The 17,016-nt window shown below is 44.8% G+C and overlaps 1 protein-coding gene across 1 annotated transcript in view; it reads left to right on the forward strand.

The window, feature by feature from the left end:
• The window catches only part of Kif26b (kinesin family member 26B), a 333,340-nt gene that overhangs the window by 88,901 nt on the left and 227,423 nt on the right, over nucleotides 1-17,016 (forward strand). The window contains exon 8 of the mRNA XM_033761959.1: nucleotides 3,200-3,366. Within this exon, the coding sequence (XP_033617850.1) occupies nucleotides 3,200-3,366 (167 nt within the window). The remainder of the gene's footprint in view (nucleotides 1-3,199; nucleotides 3,367-17,016) is intronic.

Raw genomic sequence — 17,016 nt, forward strand, 5'->3', positions numbered from 1 at the left:
CTTAAGATATAGTGGTGGGAAAATCAGTGCTAGATCTTCTGTCTTGTGAAGTAAGAAGCATTAGCTACTATTAGATGCATATTATAAGCCATGGTACAGATACAGAAGGAAAAGCACAAATATTACAGACACAGAGGAAGGCATATGTAAAGGGCCTGTGGCAGAAGGAGAGGGAGGTTTGTTTGAGGCATACCTTGGGGCAGGCCAGAGCCCTGGAATATGGAGAGTGAGAGGGAGGCAAGTTAGCAGTTGCTACAGCCAAAACATGGTGTGCTATTTCAGATCGTTTGTAGTCCCTCATGAGAATATTTGGTTTAAATACCGTGAGAACATGAACTTGTAGGAGGCATTGTGGGGAGAGGGGTATATTCTTTAGCATCGTGAAACGAGCATAATAAAATCTAAAGAATGAAACTTCAATATGAGCTCAGCCGGGCTCTTGCAGGAATGGATACCATGGAAGTGGGCAGAAAAGAACAAGAACATGATCCTGGCTGTGTAGGGGAAGGGGACAGGAAGGACGGTGTGGCTCTCTGTGTATTAGAAGCTGTCACTGAAGCCACATGTCTGACTTTGACGGACGAGGACAACTGAGTCTACAGGCTGGAGAACTGGTGCGACCCGGCTCTCTCACCCCATCTTCTGTCTGTGTTCTTTCCGTTTTGTTACTGTACTTCTGCCCCAAGTTTGGAGGGAAAGGAGCCCCGCAGACCCCAAGAGCAGTCACCAGGATGCGTGTGTGGCAGGGCAGGATGCACGAGCCTCGGTCTCGGTTTCAATTTTATGTTTTGTTTCTTTTAGAAAGTGGCTTCTAAGATAAAATATTAATATCTGTTAGTGATGGTAGTAGATATACGCTTGCATGTTTTATTTTTATTTTATTTTCCCCTATGTGCTAAATTTTATTTAATTAGGAAAATGGGGAAATGTTTAAGTTTTTGTATAGAGAGAGCGAGGGGCAGTTACAAGAAGGGAGGAGGGACTGGCAATGGCAAAAGACTCAGACTCCCGATTCCCACTACAAACTGAGGGGACAGATCCTTCCTCTAGTCCTCAGGCGTCTTACCTCAGGACGCGCACTTGGAGGCTGATGAACTTGGAAATGCTGTCTGGCTGTAAGACATTCTGTGATTCTAACTTCTAAAAACAGTTGATTATGGCCTCACTCTACTTACAGGCTTGCAAATGCGGTGTTCCATTCCCACGAACCCAGTATTTTACAAGAGATCCAGTGTAGCTTGGGACGAGGCAGCCAGTGGTGCTCTTGTAGAGAAGACAGGCATCGAAATTCATTTGCCAAGTGGCCTTTTGAAACCCCTGGGCCTGCAGGCTGTGCAGAGGAATTTGGAGCCTGTAACTCTCAGACTGGCATCTTTCCGGTCGCCGCCACAGGTCTTGGTTGTGTCTCTCAGTGTTTGTAGCAGCAGGGCAAAGGGTAGATATCGAGGCTGGGAAATTCTGCTCCTTGCCTTTCAAACTTTGGACCAGAAATACAATAATGAAAAGGGAACAACACAAACAGAAGACTGGGTGAGAGATAGGCATGGGGTACAAAAAGTTACATAAAACACTCACTGGCTGGGTCCCCCGACATCCTTTCAAGCATCCTTGCGGATGTGTGTACCCTAGACTATACTATGGCTTTTTAAATGGTGCTGTGAGTTGGAGGGTTTCATTTTGTTCCTGGATGTTGTACAGCTCGGCATCATGCACCACCTGGGCTGCATCAATGGTATAGGGGACGACAGTGTGTGTGCCAAATCCCTCTGGTCTGCCTCGCCCCTGGAGAGGGGCAGCTGACAGAGGGGACCCCCAGCCCACAGGCAATGGAGGAAGCTGAGGAGGTGACACATGACATGGGTCCTCTGCAGAGCCGGCAGCCCTTGCTGACATGGGGAATGTCCTCCGGGCCATCAGCTGCCATTGCCGCCTCCTCTCCAGTTTCTCTTACTTGGGTCAAGTTTCCTTCCGATGCACTGAATGAACGAGAAGAAAGTGTGTGCCTGCAGAATTTCAGCTGAATAATGCCAAGGCTTTCCAAGGAAGAGCAGGAATTTAAGCAGAGCAAAGATTCGAGTCAATGGGATGCCGAGTAAATGGCTGTTCTGCTGACAATGAAAAGTACAAATGTTTTTATGTTCCAGGGTTAACAAATGGGATTCCTTCACTGGCCTACCGGCCTGCGCCATTACATGGTGGAAACTGTTCCTGATCGTTGCTTTATGAAACTTGTATTCACTAAGTGATCAGGAACATTTTCCACTTTACATTTAAGGCTTGGTTAAACAAAAGTTTGCTTTTTTTTAAGTAATATTTTTTTCCTTTTTGCAACCAGACTGATGGTTTAAAGTAACAGGTTTTCCACATAGCACACTTACACTTTGCCTCTGAAATTATCATATCTATCATGGGATTGGAACTTTCCAAAAGTATATTTCTCAAAAGGATTCTCATTTTGCTGCAAAGTGTGATTCTTCAGAGCACATTATGGGATATAGACAGACTAGTCACTTGGGATCCCTTTATAAAGGAAATCATTACAAATAAAATGGAAGCCTTTGTTTCTAACGAAGAAGGAAAATTAAATCCATTGAGACTATCTAGATCTTCCATGAAGGCCGTTGGTAATTCATGGTGATTGTGTTTGTTTGTTTGTTTGTTTTGCTTCTCTAATTCTCCTTTTTTGCCAATTTCCCACAGCAGACCACAACCACAGTCACAAAATAGTATTTTGCTCGATTCCTTAAATTCTTAGTGAGATTGGTTCTCCCTGAATTTAACTCTACCTTTGCCATACCTCACCACTTGAGAGCTTTTGGGACTACTGCTGCTAAGAGAGCATGAGTTGATGTTACTATTGTGGTCTTGGGCTGCAAAGAGCATTTAGATAAGAGTTGATGCCTTCTACTCAAATGTTGTTGCAGTGTGGCAGGCAAAGATATAATGAGACTTACTAGTTAAGGGATTATTTTATTTCATTATTTAGATGAAACTGAGAAAATATCCTGTCTAAAATGCTGGCGAATCTCCCAGAGAAGCTCTGTGCACCCACATGGGACTGAATGCAGGGGCCGTGTAAACTTTTAGGGTGCCCCTCCCCACACCCTCATGCCCTTACCCAATAATAGAGAGCAGCTGGGCATGGTCAGCAAATGCAGTAAACTCAGGGAATGAGCCCAGTGTCCTTTTTCCTTGTCAGATCTCCCAGTTGATGACCGAGAGTGCCCGCGAGGGACTGACAGAAGTGGCACTGAACCGCTACAATACAGACAAGCCCACGGCCTGCAGTGTCCCAGCCTCACAGGGCTCCTGTGTGGCCAGCGAGACATCCACAGGGACCTCGGTGGCTGCATCCTTCTTCGCAAGGTAAGAGAGATGCTGAGATCCTTGATTCTTTCATGTACGCTCAGCTAGTTGGCAACCTTCCTGGACCCTTGCAGTTAAAAGAGAATTCAACTTTGGGGCGCTCTTGACTTGGATGTTTAGGACAGGCTTTCCCAAGCTTGGCACTACTGACATTGTGGCCTGGACACCTCTGCTGTGGGAACTGTCCTGTGCCTCTGTGATAATCAGTGAATCTTAGTCTCTGCCTGCTAGCAGTATTTCTCTCACCCATAAGACTACCAGAGATGTCTGCAGACAGTTTCCCCTGTCCCCTGCTTTGGGATTCACTGCTGTGAGGATCTATCCTCTCAAGATGGTCATCCTTAGGATGAGGACTTTTGTAGGTGCAGCCCTGAGGCTGATGTTTCAGATATATCTGTTAATTACTGCCCCCAAATTGACTATTACATAGAGGGCAATTTTTTTTTCCTTCTTGATAGACTGGCTGGATAGTTATCAAATACTATTCAGTTAATCTTGGAAACTTAAAAACATGAGAAACAAAAAAGAAAGGTATTTTAACAATGTTTTCTCCCTAATTTTAGCCACATGACAGAGACAGGGCTGGAGACACAGGACAGCTGAGCTGGACAAAATTTCAGGGGTTGTCTAATTCAATCTCCTTACTTTGTGAATGAGGAAACTGAGGACCAGGAAAGCTCATCTGTGAGTTAGTTTATAGAAAAGCCAGAAATAGAAACCAGATTCCTCTACTTTTTTCTCTATGCCTCTTTCTTTATTTGATACTTGGAACTGAGGGCAGGGATTTAGCTCAGTGTTTCTGGCACCTGTCTCGCAAGCCCAAGGACCCAAGTTCAATCCCTCCCAAAATATGTATCTGATACTTGGAACTGAATCTTAGAAAATTTTCTCTTAAGATCCAAAGATCCCTTGGGTTCAGGACCCAGCCCTGCCTCAGCTTCCTGGTCTATACAATAAGGATAACATCTATTCCAAAGATGAAGATAAGGCAATTGTAAATTATAAAATGCCTCACAAATGTCAGTTCAATATGGACATGGTCACTGTGTCAGGAAGACGGAATATTGTGTAACTGGTCTTATCCTTATGAATGGCAACATCCAGGACATGGATATAAGGAAGGGATCTGACTGGGAAAGAAGCAGGTGAGGAGGACAGAGGGCTAATGTCCTGAATTAAGATATGATAGAGGTGTGTTGGAAGACAGCTTTAAGGAGCTCGCAGTGCTTTGGTGCCATGTTTACAGTCCTCCGAATGTGTGGGCCAACTTCCATGTGTGGGAAAAAACAGGAAACCTGTCTGTGTTGGACACTAGGGAGTGGAGTCCTTGTTAGCTCTGACTTCATGGGAATCTCTGCATTTTCTGGACTGTTGAGCGTGCTGGAATCCTGAGCGTGTTGGGAGGTCATGTTCACGAAGAGATGGAACAGTTTACAAGGAAACGACACAAGCCCAGGAGCTCCTAGGACCCAGATCGGTTACTAGAGAGTAATAGAGGGGGGTGGCCAGGGTGTTGAGGGTCTAAGAAGCTGTACTGTGCAGGTTTAGTCTTGAGAAGAGAAGGATTAAGGGTACCTTCTAGCTTTCTTCAGCAGTCACTTGGGTCATTGTAAAAAGGGTTTTGGTGGGATCCATGGAGCACCCAGGTGCATAGGTGAAAGGCTGACCGAGACCTCGTGACAGAAAGGAGATATTTCCCAGGTGAGAATGCAGGAGAACATATAGTTCAAACTGTGCAGGGGGGATTGAGGTTCTCATCACTGAGGGAGATCAAGGTTATTTTGAAGGGTTATCTGGCCTTGATAGCATTCCAAAATGTGCCTTCCTAACCTGAGATTTGTTGAATGTGAAAAATCTTTAGTTTAGAATCCTTCCAGAGAATTTTACAGAAAATTGCCTTATGCAACAAAACAAAAATTCCAGAAGGATTTGAAGCAGAAAGTAAGAAGTCTCCCTGATGGAAGAGAGAGAGAACAGGAGTCTGCTGGTGCCAGGAAGCCAGCGGCATCATTAGAGCCAGTGAGGGCTGTGGAAATGAGATAGGCCTGGGAACACTAAATGGTGCCCAAGGCCAGATTCATTAGGGACAACTTACAAACATGCAAACAAACACCAGGGAAGGAATCCGCTGCTAACAAATGACTGGCTCAGATAGTCTTCTCTGTGACTCACACAACCAGGAGTGAAACAGAGACACCTAGGCAGATGCTAGGTGGATGGGCCAGTGACAGCAGTTAGGGGAGGCCCTACACATGACGTTGGCAATAAGCAAGACTCTGAAACTTATCTCTTAGAATTGCAAGCTTAAGGTCTGAGTCTTCAAAGAGCTGGAGAAGATCCATAAGGCTGCCTAATTATGCATTATTTTCTTTGTTGTGAACATTGGTAGCACTTAGAGCTTAATGTTGGAGACAGTGGAAGTACATGGCCTGTATGTAAAAGGTTCACAAGTGGCTGGAGATTTAGTGGTTCTTTTGCCTGCCCTGCAAGTGCAAGGACCCGAGTTTGATCCCCGGTACTTAAAAAAAAAAAAAAAAAAAAGTTCACAGTGCACAGGGGGGAAAAGTATCATGTGAACAACAAAACACACACATGCACGCACATACACACACTATATATATATTATACACACACACACACACTCTACCCCTCACCTGTTATTATATGTTGCCCTGCTCTTCTCATCAATAAGAGTTGGGCTTGTCCTCTCCTAACAAGGGAGGCAGACTTAACACCCTGCCCATAACTGATGGGTGCCTACAGAGGAAGGTTGAGTGGCTTGCTCCCGGTCAAGAGACAGAGCCAGGGAGGATCTCACCTCTTTGGGTCACACACGAGTGGTACCCCTTGCTTAAAAAAAAAAAAAAAAAAAAGTTCACAGTGCACAGGGGGGAAAAGTATCATGTGAACAACAAAACACACACATGCACGCACATACACACACTATATATATATTATACACACACACACACACTCTACCCCTCACCTGTTATTATATGTTGCCCTGCTCTTCTCATCAATAAGAGTTGGGCTTGTCCTCTCCTAACAAGGGAGGCAGACTTAACACCCTGCCCATAACTGATGGGTGCCTACAGAGGAAGGTTGAGTGGCTTGCTCCCGGTCAAGAGACAGAGCCAGGGAGGATCTCACCTCTTTGGGTCCCCGGAGCACCATGTGATGACTCAGACAACTCAGCTTATGTTGTCCAAAAGTAAACGGAGTCATTATCAAACTGCCTTTAGGTTTCAGCTGCAGTCAAGCTGTGGGAAGGTCATGGTACAGGCAGCTTTTGATGGAAGTGAAATACAGACCTGTCACTAGTGTTGGGATTGGAAATGTTTCCGTGGTTATGTTTTCACATGGAGGAGAAGGACTCTCTGTCCTCAGAGGAATTTGGGGGCAGAGTCAGTTCCTACCCCTTAGGTCTATGCTCACCAGTTTTCAAGATGCAGCCCCCTGGGTCTGCAGGGCCCGGAATTCTTTTGCAACTCCATGTCAGGAACGAGACTGGGTTGTTTGCAGAAAACTATGCTGGAGCCATTTCACTTTACACAGGAAAGACATCACTTGCCAAATTTGTGGCCACAGTGGATGATGTGTACTAATGACTAGGCGTTCATCACTCTATTACCTGAGCTTTTAATGTGGAAAACTCCCCTTTATCCTCAGACTAGCCTCATGAGGTAGATCCTATTATTTTCCATGTTTTATGGCTACAGAAAACATAACCCTGGGGTTCAATTTAATGTGTCAGTCAGTTTTCTGTTACTTTAACAAATACCTGAGATGATCAACTTAGAAGGAAGAAAGGTTTACTTTGGCTTACAGTTATAGAATTTTTAGTCCATAACCTATAAGCATCATTGCTTGGGGCCTGTGGTAGCCCATCATGACAGGAATGCCTGGCAGAACAAAACCACTCACCTCATGGTCAGGGACCAAAGAGTAAGGAGGCGCCAGAGTCTCTATACCTTTGTGCCGTGCCACCACTCACTTCACCTCCTTCCATGAGGTTCCGCCTGTTAAAGGTTCTCCCACTTCCCCATAGCACCATCCTGAAGACCAAGCCTGTAACCTGTGGACTTCTGGGGGATGTTTATGATCCAGATTGTACCAGTTTCTGGCCCCAAATTACACAGCTGGGAAGTGGCAGAGTGAGGAAGCCATCTATTTCCTTTTTTGTGGGAGCCCATGTTCCTATTTACTGTGCAAAGCCTATACAGAAAGACACAGTAGGTTGTTTTTCCTCATCATGATAAACTGATAATCATTATTTATAAAAAATCTTTGAAAAGAGTGGACCCTACAGCTTGTTTAATAAGACAAGTAGAACAACAAAAAAATATTGGCTGAGGATTTTCTTTATAATCTGGGGCTTTAAAAAATGTTTACCTTTCAGAACTATGGGTAAAGGTGTGCATGGACCTCACTGCATGTCAAGTTCAATATCTATGAAATAAAATTCCAAATATGATTGAGCAATGATGCTTTTGGACTGTGTTTCTCCCAGTGTAGTTACTGGACAGGTGTTGGATCACACAGGGTCTCTTCTGTGACAACTGTGGACATTGAGAGGAAGCACTGGAAACTTCTGTAACACTTGGCAGAATTCTTCTAAGCCCATTGTCTTAGTCCATTGTGCTTTTACATCAGAATGCCCCAAAGTGGGTAATTTTCAAAGAAAAGAAATTTATTTCTTGCAACTTTGGAGGCTGGGAAGTCTAAGATCAGGGCGCCAGCATTGGTGTCTGTTGAGGGCTGCTCTTTGTTTCAAGATGGAGCCTTGTTAATGGGTCCTCATATGGTGGAGGATGGAAGGGTAAGAGAGACCAGCTTGTTTCATAGGGACAGGAATCTAGCTGTGAAGTCAGAGCCCTTGTGGCCTCTTCACCCTCTGAAGACCCAACCTCAGTACCAACACAATGGGGATTCAGTTTCAACACGAATTTTGGAAGGGGACACATTCAGATAGTATCTGTTGAATCTAAGAATAAAAGATCAGGCTATAAGTAATACAAAACAAAGGAAAAGCTGGCCCTTTGCCCCAGGTAGTCTCAGAAGCGCTGCTTTAGGGAATGATGGAGCTCAAAGCATCCGTTCTGTCCTTTTATGCCTCTTGCCCGAATCTCTGTTTTTCTAAATAAACAGCATCTTGGTGTTTGTATTTTAGAATTTCAGTAATCTGTATTTAGAAAACATGTTTTCTAAAAAAGAAATAACAAAAATGGAAATGAATAAAAGAGATTAGTATTTGTTCTTCAAGTTGGTTAACTGTCATGTGCTGGATTTGAGTGTAGAAAAAATTTCAAGTGTGGGAATCTCCTTTGCATAGTTGTTGCATCAATATGAAATGGCGAGGTAAGGTATGATTAGATTTTCTCATGTGTTAGCTGTTCACTCAGTAGATTTTACTTAATTATGCACTTTGCCTTGTAACATATAAAGTGTGTGAAACTCAGTAAAATCCCCAGAGTGAAACCCTATCACTGCAGGTGGAGGCAGTGGGATCTTCATTGTTTGAAGAGCAGGGAGCAGATCAAATTGCCTTGAACCTTGGAAAATATAATGAATCTTTTGCATAACCTCAAGTCTTCACATTGAATTTTCTTTTCCCGATAACCTGAACAATCATTAACAACTTCAGTTTCTTTTCAGTTTCTTAGCCTCCAGAGGATTTTTGTCTGCATTCAGAGCAAGTGTGTGAAAAAAATAACAAAAATTTCCAGTGCTCAGACCAGGGTGTGGCCAGCTCTGTGGAATCAGTGAGCTCGTGACTTCCGTTTCTATTCCAACATCACTTCTAATTGTATTATCTTTTGTTTATAGCACTTACATTTAGTTTACAACATTTCTACCAAATGCAAATTTTCAAGTAAAATTATAGTAAGGGCATCTTTTATTATCCGTACTTTTTATTTAAGATCTCCCTATTTTCTTAATGTAGAGAAGTGGCCTTCCACTCTGTTTTCACAGATTCTGTTGACTTCAGCTTACTCTTGGCTTCAAACCCTTTTTTTGTCTGCCCTTTCACTCACTCTTGGGTCCGTTGTATTAGCCGGGGTTTTCTCTCTCTCTCTCTCTCTTCCCTCCAACAGGATTATTTTATACTCATCACTTCTTTTCTTAGAAATCCAGACCTTTATATAATTACTTTTACAGCTGATTAAAAATATGTCTGTCCTGGGTCTAGGATTTCCTGGGTCGGTGTAGGCCTTGACCTCCCTGTGGCGTTGCCCTCAGACGGGGCTCCTGGATGCACGTGCTCTGCCTTCTCTCTCACTTGCCAAGCGGCCTGCTTTTCCTCCCTCCAACTCCTCCAGCTCTGTGCCATTGGCCCCAACTCATTCTTTTCATAGGGAAGTCACTCTTCTGACCTTCTCAATGCCTTGTGCGGTTTCTTCAGTCTTCATCTTTAAAAGGCTCCTTGCATTACCAAGTCTCGGGAGCGTGTCCCTGGAAGTTTTATGGCTGTTTTGAGCAGGCCAGAGATTGCCATGGCATTAAAGGCAAGACCAGCTTGGGGCCTGGGGTCAGGGGCTGAGCAGAGCAGAGAGTGCCTACTCCTGCTTCCTGGCACTGCCTTCAGGACCAGGCCACCCTTCTTGTCAGCCCCTTGGTGGTCTCTGCCTTCGGTGCCACCTATGCACACACCACTGTGTACCAGCTGTTTCTGTAGTTATTACTACCACTTCCACCGCCAACTTAAATGGCACCTTGTGCTGGCTACAGCAATGCATTTCACATATAATCTCATGCAGAGGGCTTTTTTTTTTTAGCCCCTGGGCACTTAACACATTAACAATGGTATTTCGTTATATGCTAGGAGTTCATTGAGTCTACGAAGGATGCAAGGAGCGCAGGACCACTCCCAAGGTGGTCCTTTTGTTCTTCCATTAGGCACAGCTCCTTAGATGCTCACATCTTCCCATCAGAAATACATTGGCCGGCATCACAGGAGAAAAACCACCTTAACATTGCATTGGGTCTCGGGTGACAGGAAGGGAACCATAGCGGGATTACTATTTTTTCCAGTTTCCTGTTTGGTTTCCACTGAAGGGGGTCGGACCCGGCCTGACTCCTCACTTGCCCAAGACTTGCCAGGACTTACTGCCTTTCCTTTCCCTCTACCCCGCATTACTCCTCTTGCCCACTCCTGCTTTATCTGCCCATTCCAAGGTTTCCCCTGGGAGTGGGGTCACCACTGAACTTCCTATGGGACACTGGTCAAACTTGTGCACACTTGGGCCATTTGCTTGTGGAACAAACAATACATCCAGTGGTGGGGACTGAAATGCAGCCAATGCTGTGTGGGCCCAGCCAAGGCAAAAGACATCTTCTCTTAACTGGGCGCGGGGAAAGACCAGGGTCCTGCTACTCCCATTTTAGCACAGGTCACGGCAGAGATTTTTGAAGGCCTGCATTGGATGTCAAGCCCATACTCCCTGGGCTTTTTGTTTATTTATTCCTGGCAGATCTGAGCTTTGCTTTTCTTATAAAAGAGTTCATGGACTTCTTGGAGAAGAAAGGACTCTGACTCATGTATGTTGATGAAGTGAATTTTTAGGAATCATAGTTGGATGAATATGGTTTCACTTTAACTCACCTCCGCTGCAGTATGAAAACATTAGGAAGGAGCCAAGCGTATATTTAGGCCATCAGATCTCAAAGGCCTCAGGAAAGAGTTTCAGGTGTTTGCTGCATGAAGCTTTACGTCCTTGATTGCTTATGAGAGGCAGCAAAAGCACAGGAGAAAAATGTGGCCGTGATTCAGTGACTTAAGAAAAATCCTAAAAGGCTTCCAATGAGTAACCCTCAGGGCCAGTGTGCTCACCCAGAAGCCTCCATGGAGGCTGATCTAGGTTCGGTGTGCAGCCATCTGCAGCTGGGCACACACCATTCTGAGCTGCTGATTGGTGCTACAGAAAATGGCCAGCGTGTGCAGCCCCTTCCCACCTCCCACTGCAGGCAGTGTGTAAAATTGGGCATTTTCACATTCAACATGTCCTTTGTCTGACTCATGGCCAGTAGGGTGTTGGCTGGCAGCTCCAGACACCTGGGAATCATTTGCACAGCTTTGCCTCGGTTGCAAACCATTCGTGTCTGGTGTGGGTGTTTATGGGCGGAGCACTGTCGTGAGCCCAAAGGATCTCAGAGATTTTCCTACAGTGCCCCCAGACTTCAGCATCCTGGTTCTTACTGTGCTTTGCGGGTGTCTTTTTCACTCATGTTGGCGGGAGTGGGGGGTTGTGGCAAATGGAAAGATGCAACAGCTCCAGGTGGAATCTGCAGCCTGACGCCAGGCAAGTTACTTAACTCGGATAAGCTTCTGTTTACTCTGTCCAATGGAGATCATTGTATCTACTTCACAAGACGGCCATGAGGATTAGATGGAAATGTGATAGTACTGTGTAAACGTCATCTAAATCCCAGAGATGATGTTAAGATGCCACTTGTTATCAAGGAAGATGGAGTTCAGCTCTCAGTGAAAATTTCAGCAATTTCTCTTTGCTTTGGAGCAGACAGCTTTTTTTTTCTCAGTCCTGGGGATTGAACCCCAAGACCTTTGAACTGAGCTATAATTCCCAGTCCTTTTCTGTAATTCTAAATTTTGAGACAGGCTCTCACTAAGTTGATAAGTTGCCCAGGCTGGGCTCAAACTTGAGATCCTTCTGCCTCAGCTTCCCAGAGTGCTGGGATTACAAGCATGCATCACCACACTCAGCTGTAGTGGACAACTTTTTCATGGCCACCTTCATAGTATGTTTATGGGGCACTTTGTAATCCTGCTTAATGACTACCAGGGTCTTCTGTGGCAGTTGAAAAGGCCAGCATCAGGTCTCAAAGAGCAAGCCACATACACAAGCAGCTGACAGCAAGCTGGTCCTCAAAATCTCCCAGTAGAACTGGGTGTCCCCAGGAAGGGAAAAACCAAAGCCCCGCACAGAGAGCACTACTTAGAGCCACATCCATCTGGGTTGACTAAACACTTCCAAAGCTGTTGATAGCATTTCAATTTTTAGTTTTTATAGTCTTGGAAAAACTGGTCTCCAAGAATAAGAGAGAAAAGGAAAGGAAAAAGGAAGAAAGAAAGGAGCAATAAGAACTCCATTACCATACAGTTTGGTGGCCCTGGGATTATCATTACATTGACAGCAAAAATTCACCACAAAATTACGTAAAATCGAAGTCAAAGGGGGAAATGGTCTTTTCCTTTATTAACACCCTCAGGGTTTGAATTGGGTGCTGAGGGGGTGAGTGGGGTGACCTGGAGTGGACTCAGAAGGGGCAGAGGAGAGACCTGTGCTGAGGAGAGACAGGTGGGTGGGGAGAGCATGCAGCTGCCCCTCATGGATGCTTCTCCAGCATTTCCTGGCCTACTCTGCTACCAAACCCCACTGCAGCACATCTGTAACTTGTTTCTCTAGTACTTATTGGAAAATTGCAATCACCTGCGTTTATTGAAGCTTTTCTATCCTGAGTTCTCCGCACACATTTAATCTTCAAAAGCTCCCTCAGCTGACCCTATTAGGGTCCCATCGTTTAGATGCAGAAACTTCAGCACAGAGAGGCAGAGGAACTTGACCAATGACACATCTAGTCTGCAGTGAACAGGCATTTGAACCGGACTCATTGCAAAGCCCATGAGCCACAGTGTGAGCTCCAAAAGGCAGGGACATTTATCTCTCTGTTCTTTGCTGAAGTCCCAACACCTAAAAGCACACTCTAGAATATTTGTTGAATGAATACAGGTACACTCTTAACCACTGTGTTTTCCTGCCTCCAAATCCAAGGTGGGTTGAGATAGGCAGATGATCAGGGAGTAAGGAGTCTCCTGCAAGGGTGGTGAGACCCAAGTAAAGGGTGAAGACAAAGCACACACAGGAGCCGGGGGAAAGAATTTTGATGACTTGCTGTGTTCTTATTTTAATTTTTCTGTCTCACCTCTGCATCCTCCCATAATACCTGCTATGGAGTGAATATTTGTTAAGTGAATGAATGAATGAATGAATGAATCTCAGACAAAACGGAAAGAGGCAGCTGAGTCTTGAGATCATCTGCCTCTGAAGTTCTTCCAGAACTTTGCATGTTCTATTCCGTTCAAGCCACGTGCTCAGGAATCAAATTATTCTTTTAGCTCTGGCATGTTTGGGGGAGATAGCATCTTAATGAAGCGTGAACAGAGACGTCATCAGGAAATTGAGCTTCTTATTAAACTGGAAGCACGTAGTTGTCTTTTCAAGAGGAGGATTTGCAAGGGATGAGAGCCGTGATATTGCCCAGGACAATAAACCCAAGGAAGAGTTAAAACAGAGAAAGACTTATGAGTTACAAGACTAGCACAGGCAGAGTAGGGCTCTCCATCTTTTCCCTGTCTCATTGAAAACCTGTCTTTTTCCTCCCTTGAATAAACCTCTTTGCTCTCTGTCCCTCTGCTTTGATTTATTATTTTAATTCTATAGCTGTCTTGGTGAAGTATGTAAAGCATTTGGGGATAAAATCATGTGGCAGACATAGAAACTAAAGATGTATTGTAGGATGTGGTATTGGGTAGAGGTCCAGTATGCTGATGAATCATATTGTTGATGAAAACAGATCTGTCTGCGGTGTTGTCTATCGACCGGATAAGACATTGGCTCCCCATTGATGATCTAGGAAGGAGGAATTTAAGGTATACTGACATAATAATTAGGTTCAAAATAGGTCATCCTGGTGTCTCTGCTTTCTGTACTGAGAAATTTCCTCAATGTGAGATTTTTGTTTTCTTGCCTCTAAAATAGAAGTGAATGGTTCTATTTCTTCTCTCTGATGACTAAGAAATGCTTCCTCTTTCATCTGTCAGATCACTGTCTGATGAATGTTTCTGTTACTTGTTCTGATTTCTTGAGAATAGAAGCTGAATCTAACCCCCACCTAGCCACTGCCTGATACACAGAAAGAACTTGGCCCATGGGTGCTGAAGGGGCAAGCTATAATCCCAAGTGTACTTGGAAACTTCTCTGCCCTGCTTTGCAAAAGAATTAAATATTTAAAAGAAACTCTGAGATTGTGGCTAAAAATAGCACAATTTATTGTTTAGCCTTAGCTTTTCCTTCATCCTTGTATCAGTGATTAAAAATAATTCTAGTGGATAAACAAATGGAAAACTTTTCGTTATTGGTTTAACATGGTCAGGTTCAGCAGTGCACCCCTTCTGATAATCACCTATCTTTTATATAGTGTATGCAAAATTGGCCTCAGCATTACATGGTACTTAGATGCTTCTTTTCCTGGCACCTGGTATGCTTGCTCATAAAACACACTGAACTTTGGGAAATAGAATTTCATGAGACTAGAAATAATGGCCTGTGTCATTTTCTTGGCATCTTCCGAAAGCAAAGCCTTAAGAGTCCATACTCTGTCCTTTTAAACCCTAGCAAAGGAAAGAAAGGAGCTTGGCAGTGACAAAGAAAGAAATTCTCTTGGGGATCTGCAGTGAAAAAGTATGTAATCAACACCAGGCAAGCCCCTTTGTATAAAGAGGTCGGGGGAGAGTGAGAGAATATAAGCCATCACTCAAAATTTATTTCCAATCTTATAGATGCTTTAAAAATAAATATGGTTCATTTTTCTCAAATAGATTTCCACATATTATCATAGCCATCTTTTTGTTGCTAAATCTAAAGTGGCAAGGTAGCATTTGTGGGGAAAGCAGACTGTCTTTTAACCTGCCTATCCAGAATTTTAGAGACACCTTTGAGGGATGGAAAAAATACTCAGTAATCTTAACAATCTCCATTTGTGCTTTCACCGCCTTCAAGTGTTTTAAAATAAAAATAAGACCCTGTTTCTACCCACGAGGCACAGCTCTGCGTGTTAGGTTCAGAATTAGGAGAGCTGAGGATTCCCCACTTGTTATCCAGGCTGACCTGGCTGCGGAGTCCTCCTTTCCTTCCCGACCTCTGTGGTCACCCACATACCATCCTCTCCAAGTCCCACAGGGGCTCAGGAGAAGCAGCGGAGTCAGATATTGGTGGCCTCTCCCTTCCCCACCTTGTTAGCACTCATCAGTCTCTTTCTTCTACACAGCTCCCAAAGCCTGTACCTGTGACTGTACCCACAGGTTTCCTCTGGCCGCTGGAGCCCCTACACCCGCCCATGCACAGGCCAGAGTGCCTGGGAGTTAATGTCTCATGGGAGCGGCTTCCAGGCAACACTGAACAAGCTCCTTTCTTCCTCCTTTGGGATAACTCTGACACATGGTCCACCCTGTTTCCCAGCTTCCTAAATGGGACTGAGGTCCAGTTCCCCACTTTTCATTGCCTTATTACACAGGCTCTTCTGTATTACCCCTCCTTGTGTCACTTCCTGTGATTACTGCCTAGAGTCACTACCTTAACTCCCAGTTAAGCCTAGTAGCCTTGTCATCCTTGTTCTGGGATGTGTCTGAGGGAACCTGGTGTAAGACAGTGGCAGTACATCCTCTTCCATCCATCTGTCTGTCCTTACATACATGCATCCATAGTTTATATCAGGCGTCTTATCAGCCTGGGAGACATTAAAGACAGCAAGAAGACAGCCACTACTATCAAGGAACTCTCAGTCCAGGGAGGTAGCCAGTCCCATTTCCAGACGTTTAAAAAAACATGGAAGTCCAGGGCAGAGAAGTTGAGCACATCCAGAGCCACCTACGCCATATTTAGGTTGTCTAGAAATTAAAAGTGGCTTCCTCCAGCACCTGTGATTATCAGAGAACACCTTACTCATTTGCTTCTTGTCTGTTGCCCGTCCCCCGCTTCTTGAATGAGTGATCCATGGAGAGGAGAACATGCCCAGCTTGTTCTTTTCTTGCACCCTCATTTCCTGTAGTAAGGCCTGGCTTGTGGCTGCTACAGGATAAATATTTGGTGAGTGCCTCTCAGAACTCTTAGGGAGCCCACCGAAGAGTGTGTCAGTCTCCCCAACCCCTCCTGGGGCAAGTCTGACCTTGTGGCAGGATAATTAAGTTCCACTTTCAGATCAGTGACTCCAGGGCACTGGAGAAGCCCATGTACTCCTGGCTCCACTGTGGCCACTGAACTCTGAGGCCCAGGGCTTCCTTCTGGACGCTGTATCATGGGGACTAAGTACTTTCACTTGTGTCCCTAAGGTGGGTGCTTTCATCTAAAGAATTGCTCCATTGTAAAAAAATTTTCTTCAAAGCAGCTTGCCGAGTTCCTTCCTATACTCTCTCTGTACACTGGAGATGGAGTTCTCAGGAGATTCTAATGCTGAAACACACTTTTGCCATCTCCCACCTGCACCTACAGAGGGCTGAACCCCTGGCACAGCACACAGCACAGCCCCCTTTTAATAGCAATGTCAGTAGGACATTGAGTTTGGAATGGAGATATTTGTCAGCTAGGTCAGAGAAGTAACCATGCACAGTCCTCCCCGTCTTGGTGGGGTACACAGCTGAGCCAAGAGATTGCAGGGGTGGGCAAGTCCAATCTGCAGGGCTGGAGTTGGAGGATGCAGCTCAGTGGTAGAGCACCGCCATCATCATCATCATCATCATCATCATCATCATGGCTAGAAATTTCAGCAAGGGTTAATGTTGCAGTGGGGAGTCCAGAGTCAGTGACAAGGCAGACCTCCTTCCTCTCCTGGGAGCCTCCATCTTTTCTTGTAATA

The sequence above is a fragment of the Fukomys damarensis genome, unplaced genomic scaffold (genome assembly GCF_012274545.1).
Source record: "Fukomys damarensis isolate Sample0158 unplaced genomic scaffold, DMR_v1.0_HiC HiC_scaffold_11, whole genome shotgun sequence".
Classification (NCBI taxonomy): Eukaryota; Metazoa; Chordata; class Mammalia; order Rodentia; family Bathyergidae; genus Fukomys; species Fukomys damarensis.